At 40.2% G+C, this 9,884-nt stretch overlaps 1 protein-coding gene across 1 annotated transcript; it reads left to right on the forward strand.

Moving 5' to 3' along the window:
• Nucleotides 1-6,966: 6,966 nt before the first annotated feature.
• Nucleotides 6,967-8,649, forward strand: LOC116247898 (flavanone 3-dioxygenase-like). The gene is made up of 2 exons (XM_031620334.2): nt 6,967-7,868; nt 8,252-8,649. Exons 1-2 carry the CDS (start codon nt 7,044-7,046, stop codon nt 8,510-8,512), a joined length of 1,086 nt encoding a protein of 361 aa, XP_031476194.1. The 5' UTR covers nt 6,967-7,043; the 3' UTR covers nt 8,513-8,649.
• Nucleotides 8,650-9,884: the final 1,235 nt, after the last annotated feature.

The raw sequence follows: 9,884 nt of genomic DNA on the forward strand, positions 1-9,884 counted from the left end.
GTGACTGCAAGTGGGTCATATATGCAAGTTGAAGAACACCGAAATCTCAATGGGAAGGGGCAAAAAACAGGACTTTGCTTCTCGCTTGGGCCGTGGGATTAATCCTTCTACTCACCCGATCAGATCCGAGATCATTCCGAACATATATTTTTAAAAAACTATGTAATTCAAAAGAATTGAGAAACATAAACATCCTTGGAACTACTTTGTTGAGTGTTTTCAGAAATTTCTTGTTTTAAATGGTTTTACATACTTTTCTTTTTCTGTTTTTTTGAAATGTTTTTCAATAGTGTTCATTATTCAAAACCGATCGATTCGCCTGAGTTGGCCAATTCACGGAATTATTAGATTCTTTATTTGTTTCATGAACCAATTTTTACAATACTGACTTGAGAATAGTAGAAACTAAACCGTTCTATAAATATACTTCAGAGACTGAAACATAGTGTACTGTGAATTTACTGCAATTTTTAAGACACATTGTCTTGTTATTGTTGTCTTTGCGAAACGGCTCTTATGTGATTTCATGAAACTGCTAGTAAGTTCATGGGAGTTCAATCTATATACAAAAACAATCTTCTTGCTGCCTCATGGAAGCTTTGACATGAGAGGACCCATTTTTTCTTTTGTTGGAGGCAATGGCGGAGCCAGCAGACAGCAATTTTTTAGTTATGGGGCACTGTTATACAAATTCTCATTTCTGAAGGGGCACAACGTATATAAATAAATAAATAATTATAAGAAATCTATGTAAAAAATAAATAAAAAATTTTGTTGCTGGTGTGGGCAACTGCCCATGCCAACCTATATTTATTCTTGGCCGGTTAGTCCTTGAGCAATGGAGGTTTGCTCCAGCTGTTTGTCGATCGGCAGTATCAGCAAAGGTAAAAAAGAAAACATCTAAAAAAGTGAGAAGATTTAAAAGGACATTTTTTTTATAATTTCAAAAATTTTCCTTTTTTTTTTTTTTCTTTCGGCAAATGCACATTGCTTGCACCGAGCAGCGCATACAACTCACTCTCGTGCCCAAGCATAAAGGAGCTTGAGAAAGCTAAAGAGTTTGCGCCATATCCAGCTTTGTATGTGTGTGTGTGTGTGTGCGGATGCATACAGATGTGGCAACACATGTCACTGTGTATGTGTCCTCTTTCACAAATGCTTAATAAAGATTTGTGTAGTTATGAAAGGCAAGAAATGTTCCCTGGTTCTGCGTCAGTTGCGGAGCCAGAAATTTTTTTACTAAGGATTACGGTTAATTTACATTTCAACTTTAAAGAGCACTTATCCATTAAAAAAAAAAAGTGAGGATTAATGAAGTTTCTACATACAAATAAATCAAATTTAATGAGATGGCGAGGGCAATTGCCCACAGCAGCCACAGGTGGCTCGGCCTTTTAGAAGACTACAAAATTTTAAAGAATTAAAAATCATGAACATCAACATCAGATTCACAATTGGGTCTTGTCTAAACAGGGGGAAAACATTATTCAACTACTTTTGGAGATAATTTACTTCAATTTTTTTCGTTGGTTAAATGCCTTTAGAAAAAACTATTAAAAGTGAGAGCTATATATGCATGTGATCCACCTGCAAGTGCCTCTATCTTTAAGTAGGTACAACGGTGAGAAAGTGAGTCCATATGATGAGAATATTAATGGCTGGCAGGCAAATATTTGTGGTGAGTTCTCCTTTTTAATTAATATAAGAAATTGTTGTTCATAAGAATCAGCCCATTCAATTTGATTCAGTGGCGGATTACATAGTGCCGTGTGAGTTTCAAACCATTTTGTTGAGTACTATTTTAAGGAACTTTTTGTTTTAAATTTTTTTACATACATAGTTTCTTTTTATTTTTTTATGAATGATTTTTCAATAATGCTTCATTATTCACAATCGATTCACCTGAATATTCACCTCACTTGCAAACCCAGAAATTTTAGGCTAAGGTGCACTATTTTTAAGAGTTTGTCTTTTAAGGGGCACCAACATATAAATATTTATACACAGTTGAAAGAACCTTTGTAAAAATAAACAAAATTTAGTGGGCCAGCTTCCATGTAGCTCCGCTACTGATTCACCTAAATAGGCCAATGCATCGAGTTGAGCTTCACGATTTGTTTCGCGAACCAATTCTTACTACACTGACATAAAGGGTCATTTGACTTTGGGGGCAAGGGAAGGAGGGGCTGTTCGGCTCTCGCCTAAGTGGTCGGATTAATCCCCCCTTTCACCGGGAAAGAATTGCAACATTGAAGCCAAAATCCAAAAAGAAGAAGGATGAGCGATGATAAGGATGGAAAATGTAAAGGAGCCACTTACTCATGGACTGGAGTAGAGAAACCTTTCTCAAACTCAAAAAAATACACTTAACAAGTCAAACAAGAGCAAGAGGAATACTACTGGTTTAACTAATAAATAGGGTTGCACAACAAGTCCAGCCAACTCGGGCTCGACTCAAGCTCGCTTGAGTAGACTTGACTCCAGTTCGACTCGTTCTTTATACGAGTCAAGCTTGAGCTTAAATATAAACTCGAGTATGTTAACAAGCCGAGTTCAAGTTAGTCAAACTCTAATCAACTAAACTCGATTCAACTCGACTTTAATGTCAACTTTTTGTTTTGCATTTTTAGTTTTCTTTCTTTCTTCCCTCTGTTCGCCCGTGCAAGCATACTTTAATCTTGACTTTTTGTTTTGAGTTTTTAGTTTTCCCTCCTTTTTCCCTCTCTTCACCTACACAGCCACGCTCCTTTTTACCCTCATTATTACACCCACTTTCATTATTATGTTTTCTTCCCATCAATCAATTAACCTCTTCATTTTCCCTCTTGTTTTTATCTCTCTTCAATCACGCTCTTCGTTCATTCTTCCTCCCACTTTTCTCTCTCCTCACCCACGCCTAAACGAGTTTAAACGAGCCAAAAGAGTCGTGCTCGAGCTCAAACAGTCCCTTGAGTCCAGTTCAAGTTGAAGTGTGAAGCTTGTGTCGAGCTCGAATTGATTAAATATGAGTCAAGCTGAGCTCGAGCTGGCCGAAATGGAGCTCGACTCGGCTCGTGTGCAGCCCTACTAATAAAGTCTCATTAATTAATACAATTAAATCGTATACATAATTAATAGGACTTATTAATTAATAAAAATTTTCATACTTAGATGTATATATAAAGAACACTTGATAGAAATAAAGAACTGCGTCAGCAACATAAATTACAAGAAAATTACACTAAAAAAAACTAAATGAGGAAGTTTTGTGTCTTATTGGGATTAACATCTAGTTAAGCAGTTGCTAAAAATCGGTTAAGAAGCATTCCTAAACAAAGAATTAAAAGTAGGCCTGGGCAATGGGCCGGCCCGGTCCGATTGGGCCTGGGCAATGGGCCGGCCCGGCCCGATTGGGCCCGGGCTTGGAACGGGAATTTCCCGGCTCGGGCCGGGCCCGATAGGTCGGCCCGGCCTGTTTACATTTACGGTTAAGGAGCCTTCCTAAACAAAGAATTAAAAGTAGGCCTGGGCAATGGGCCGGCCCGACCCGATTGGGCCTGGGCAATGGGCCGGCCGGGCCCGATAGGTCGGCCCATTTAAATATATTTTATATTTTAAAAAATTATTTTATAATTAAAAATTTAATTTTAAATTTTAAATGGGCCGAGACCTGGGCTATTGGGCCGGGCCGGGCCAGGCTCACGGGCCCGACAGGCCGGATTGGGCCGGCCCGGCCCGATGCCCACCCTTAATTAAAAGGGCATGGTACCATTAACAGGATACCTTTCTTTCACCGAGTTAAAACCTTATGGTACATTTTTTTTTCATCTTATTATGATATCAAACTAAGTTTTGTTGTCTTTGAGACATAAGGGGACGTTTGACTATATATAGGAACAGTATGCATTGTCTCATGAATCTACCAAACGTTGTGAAATATCTAGATAACATTGTTACTGACGAAAAAAATGTCGATAATGCCTCCCATGAATCCAGTAAAATTTTTACTGACATTTTGGACTACCCGTAAGTAAAAGATGTGTTAGTGTAGTTTTTACTGGCAACGTCAGTAAAAATATAATGTTTATAGTGTTAATGTTTTATGAAGACACATTTATGAAACACTGTTAATATTCTTATTATTGTCAAACACCACCAAAAGAATCAAAATTTTGCGTTTAGAAGTCATTTCCTAATACAGAATGAGCATATGGTGGTTGGTACCTCAGTCGAATCTCTTTTCTCCTTTGCCTTATTGTTCACTTCCTTGTGTGCTTTTTCTGAAGTAATTTGGCAGTGTGAGCCTAATCCTACTGCCAAAGAACCCTGCAACTCCTCAAGCTTTGTCGACTATAAATTTATGGGACCCTAGATTTTCAATTCTTGTTTTAGTTCTTCTTTTGCTCAACAATATGGAGGATCGGAATAATGTATTGGAGAAGATCAACAGATCTGGGCTTCGTGAATGCCGTTTAGCACGCACTGTCGATGATGCCTGACGATGATAAGCGCTGGGGTTTCCTTTTCCGTCGACGATTGCAGAAAGCAGCCCACCACCATCGTCAACAGAGGATGTGCTCACTTTGGTCATGGAAGACCTGTGAAACAGATCTCCAATGGTGGCACTCACCAATTTCAATATGTTCCAATAATACTGGCTGGAAAAGATTGTTAAGAGGATGTATGGAGGGCAACTACCTAGAAGATTTCTACTTTTTTTTTTTCTTTTTTCTTTTTTTTTTATGATCCTAAGGGTGTCAACGGATCAGATATACCCTTAATCATGTCTACTTTTTTCAGATATTCACATATTTGAATTTGAATACGAATAAAGAAAAGTCATATTTGAAATCGGAATCCAAAATCCGATTTTACAATATGAATTCGATTTGAATCTGATTTTTATATTCATATCTGAATTCGAATCTGAATTTTGAACCAGATTTTAAATATTTGTCTAAACATGAATATTATTTGAATCTGTATCTGAACCTGGTTAGATATTTATGTATATCCAAATCCGATTTTGAATCTGAATGCCATTTATTAAATCTGAATCGGATCAGATTTCTTTATCCGGTATTTTATTTTTCATCTCCGATTGTTTGGAATCGATTCTCTGATTCAAAATGAATATATCGATATCAACGTTTGATGGAGACAGGAAAAGCACTAAAAATTCTTGAAAAATATCCGGAGTGGGCTTTTGTCCATGCCCATCAAATGCCCCTTTAACTCTCTTTGTATTCATTTTCTTGAGGGCAAGCTCACTCATATATGCCCTAACGGAGTTACCCGGGTAAAAAGTCGGATCCAGAAAGTTCAAACGTAGATCCGACGTTTTACCCACATAACTTTCACCTGAAATCGCCAGATTTCCGGTGGAAATTTACCCTGTGTTTGATTGTACGTTGCAAATCCGTATACAAATGCGTACCCATTTACCATTTCTACAGTGTTTCACCGCACTATCAAACGCAGCTGGTACATGTAAGGTCCGGACGGTTTTGACGTCAGGTCAAATCAAAGAAGAAGGGGTTGTCAGGCAACGGTGGCTGTTCTTTTCAGACATTATTGCAAGAAAATTGGAATCTTATAAGGATGAATGTTTGCGGTTATTTTATTACCAACGTCCTGCTTTTTTTATAAATAAATAATTTTCGTATTTTTTGAAAAACGAATTTTATTTTTCTTATAAGATGGAATTTATGATTATTGACAACCTTTAAATACTTGGTTCATGAACATAATGTTTTGTTAAAAACTTTTGTTTTTAGTTAATTTTTCGAAACGCGGTTTTAAGGACGTATGTTGACTAAAATGTTCTTAATAAAGAATTATGAAAACATTAAAGTATTAAAATATATATACTTTTTTTCAACGAGCCCATCCCCGTCGTCTCCCTTGCTGCCCTCAACTCCGGCGACGGCGCCACCAGATCCTCCCGCCTCCGCGGACATTGCCACTGCCCTGGAGCAGCGGGGCGCCTTCCAGGTGGTTGACCCTGCCCTCATCTCCGTCAGGCTCCACCTTACCGCCTGCTTCTTCTCCCTCCCCGCCGACGCCGAAGAGAAGCTCCAGTACCAGATGACCGCCGGCGGGCGAGCGGAGTTCATGCACAGAACCCGCTTCTTCGGCGAGGACGTCGAGAATTCACGCCGGTACGTCAGCTTCTTCTCCTGCCCCGTCGAGTCCCGACACGACGCTGTGTGGCCGGAGAGGCCAGAGGGGTGATGGAAGGTAGTGGACAGATGCTGAGGATCATGGAGGCTTTGTCTGAGTGCATGGAATTGGAGAAAGTGCATTTTGTTGTAGCCTACGATGGACCGATGCCGGAACCACAAGGGGTGGGGTGGGGCGGAGCTTGTGTGGGCAGTTGCCCATACATGATATTAAAATACCATGGCCTTCACGTTTCATGTTCCAGTGTATCATTTTTTGGGGTTATAAACTATAACAAGCATGTCATTTGAGTTAAAAAATATACTATTGATTCACCACCTTGAAAGTTTTACGCCAAATGTGGTTTTCTCTAAATTAACATCACTTCTAATTATTTTTCATATATTATTTTCATATATATATATCACGTAAGTTTGGAAAAACATATTAATTTTGGCCCAATTTTTTCCTATAGTTTGAAAAGTGCCTTACCATCTGCAGTTTTTGCTAATAAAAGTCATTTTTTCATAACAGTAGCAAGAAACCATGTGTTATTGAGTGAAAATGAACAAATAAAAAATGCCTTCGTAAAATGACGGAAATATCCTTCGGGTTTCAACGACCTGTAAGAACACGGTTTTCCATATTAAATGTCTCTAAAATCGAAACCATATTAATTGGCCAATGTAGTATCAATATGGTTTTGTTATTTTTTTAATATTTTAAATATCTTTTTCATAAACAAAACTGAAAAACAAGAAAATATGCAGACAGTTTGTTGCCAGTGGCTACTCCAAAGAATTATTTATATATTCAATATGTAAAAAGAAGTGATTCATTTTGCTTTATATCTTGTCTATGGCTCACTGCAAATCTTGGTTTTGAGATAGACAGAATCAGAGATGGCACGAAGTCCAAAGCGTGAAGGGACAACGACGCCGTTCCTTGCAGCGACCGGTCAAGAGGCGACCGCCGCCATCCCTCCGGCCTTCATCCGGTGCAAAGCCGAGCGGCCCAAGGTGCCTCACGACCACTTCGCAGACGCCATCCCCGTCGTCTCCCTCGCCGGTCTCGACTCCGGCAACGGCGCCGCCAGATTGTCCCGCCTCCGCAACATTGCCACTGCCCTCGAGCAGTGGGGCGCCTTCCAAGTGGTCGACCACGGCGTTGACGCTGCCCTCATCTCCACCATGCTCGACCTTTCCACCCGCTTCTTCGCCCTCCCCGCCGAAGACAAGCTCCGGTTCGAGATGACGGCCGGCGGGTGCGGAGGGTTCGTGCACAGCAACCGCATCTTCGGCGAGGACGTCGAGAACTGGCGCGAGTTCGTCAGCTTCTTCTCCTACCCCGTCCACTCCCGGGACTACGCCATGTGGCCGAGCAGGCCGGAAGGGTGGAGGAAGGTGGTGGAGAGGTACTGCGACGCGAGCTTGGAGCTGGCGTCGCGAATAATGGAGGTCCTGTCGGAGTGCATGGGCTTGGAGAAGGGTGCTTTCATGGAGGCATGTCTGCAAGTGGACCAGAAGATGAAGGTGAACTTCTATCCCAAGTGCCCGCAGCCGGAGCTCACCCTCGGGCTCAGCCGCCAGACCGACCCCGGCGCCGTCACCTTGGTGCTGCAGGACCAGGTGGGTGGGCTGCAGCTCACTAGGGATGGTGGCCGGACTTGGCTCACCGTCAGACCCGTGCCGGGTGCATTCGTGGTCAAGCTCGGTGACTACTTTCACGTAAGCTCCGCCACTCATTTCCACATTGTTTGCTTGCATAAATCATGGGTCCACTGCTCCGGCCAAGGACAAACGGCCGGACTCCTTTTAATGGTGTCCTCTGTCTCCAAGTCAATAATTCAATTATGTTTGTCAGTCTTGGTAGAACAACGTAGGATAATTGAACGGAACAGTAATTTTTATAATATTTTTTTCCCAGTCCGACATTCTGTGTGCATTTTTTTATTATTCTTTCGCTAAGACTAAATACTCAAAATCATTTTTTCATTGAATAAAATTCTATTAAAGTATTAACAAAAAATATAGGCATTACTTAAATATTAACAACAAACTAAGTACTGCTATCAACTTTACTAAATCAACCAAATTTCCTTTCTTGGAAGTACTTGAGCAACGGAAGGTTTGCAGCAGCGGAGCATCAGGTGGTGGTGAACTCCGTCTCCGGCCGCCTGTCCGTCGACGCAGTACACTACCCGGCAAAGCAAGCCAGGGTCCAGCCATTGAAGCTAGCCAAGGGCGAGAAGCCATTGATTCACAGGTCTCTGACCTTCCAAGAAATGTACCTCGAGAAGAAGGCCCGCGAACTTGGGCTCACTACCAGGGATGCAAAGTCTGCACCACCTGATCAAGAGAATGAGGCATGAGGGCCAATTCTGCATAGGGCTACAGTTAAATTCCTTCCTCTCTGCGTTATCTTTTTGAATTAGTGTAGAAACAGTGGCAGAGCTACATGGTGGCTACCTTCAAAGTTAATTTACTACATTAGATTAATGTTTTGATATATTTGACATATAAGTGTCCCCAATAAATTAAAGATATTAAAATGAGCGCTCCCACCAAAATAAAAAATTTGTCTCCGCTAATGTGAATAAGATGATTATTTACCGCAACTTATGTTGGCATCTTCAAACACCAAGACTGTGTTTGATTGCCTCCGAACTAAAATCCTCCTGGTTTGTGAACCATGGATTTTAAATCATGCACTTTCTTTTCAAATTAAAAAAAGACACATTTTTTAATATAAAAAAAAGTAAAATAAGGATTTGAAATGTGAATTTTAGGGTTATATTGTTACTGTTTCATGAACCTACCCAAAAGAATATACGAAGTTCATGACATATTAGTTTTAGTATTGCATGAATCATGTAAACTTGCTATATATTCACATCTTCAAATCAATCACTATATTTGATTGTATATGTTTTACATCTTATATTTGTTGAACCCAATTCAGTCGGATTTGGTGTGGGCTGGATGGGGGTAAGCTTGGGCATCGGGCCGAATAACCAGCCCGAGTCCAATGCCCAGGTCTAGTTAGATAGTTTTAAGGTACAAAAGAGGGCCTCAAACCAAACAACTCGAATGGCCGAGTCGGCCTGGCCAGATTTGAAACGGGCTTGATAATATACATACGTAATTATTTTGATTATATATATACATATATATTTATTATAATATATTCTTATAAGTTAATTTTATATATTATAAAATATTTTTTTATTAAAATTGAGTCTGGTTAGGTTGAAACGGGCCAAGCCACAGCATGGGCCTCAATTTACTGTTTGGATTCAATTTTTATATCTCAAAATGAACCCAATGTTGGATCCACTGTCTATATTACCCAGCTCACTCGTGAAACTAGCTCGACTCATGGTTTGATAGATCCCAATTATGTCCCTTAGCTGTTTTGATTCACTTATCTTCAACATATGACAAAGCTTTTATGCTCCGCCTTTCATGGTGTTGAACCGATTCTGATACCAACTGTAACAATCCACCTCATTCCTATACCAAGCCTAGGCTCTTGGTTTGATCGAGTTCATTCCTATACCAAGCCTAGGCTCTTGGTTTGATCGATCTCAACCCGCTTCTTAATAGTTTTGGTCAGGACCTCTTTATATGTGGTTGAAGAATCCTTTCAATCTTTGGCATGAGACTAAACTTTCATTTCTTATAATTTTCACATTTCTTTGCTTCCTGCTTGCAATCTTTTGTTTTCATGGTTTAGATTGAGAA

Source organism: Nymphaea colorata, chromosome 1 (genome assembly GCF_008831285.2).
Source record: "Nymphaea colorata isolate Beijing-Zhang1983 chromosome 1, ASM883128v2, whole genome shotgun sequence".
Classification (NCBI taxonomy): Eukaryota; Viridiplantae; Streptophyta; class Magnoliopsida; order Nymphaeales; family Nymphaeaceae; genus Nymphaea; species Nymphaea colorata.

Coding starts and splice junctions, on each gene's coding strand:
- LOC116247898 (XM_031620334.2), top strand. CDS start 7,044: ATGGCACGAAGTCCAAAGCGTGAAGGGACAACGACGCCGTTCCTTGCA. Junction 7,869..8,251: donor AGCTCGGTGACTACTTTCAC/GTAAGCTCCGCC, acceptor CTTTCTTGGAAG/TACTTGAGCAACGGAAGGTT.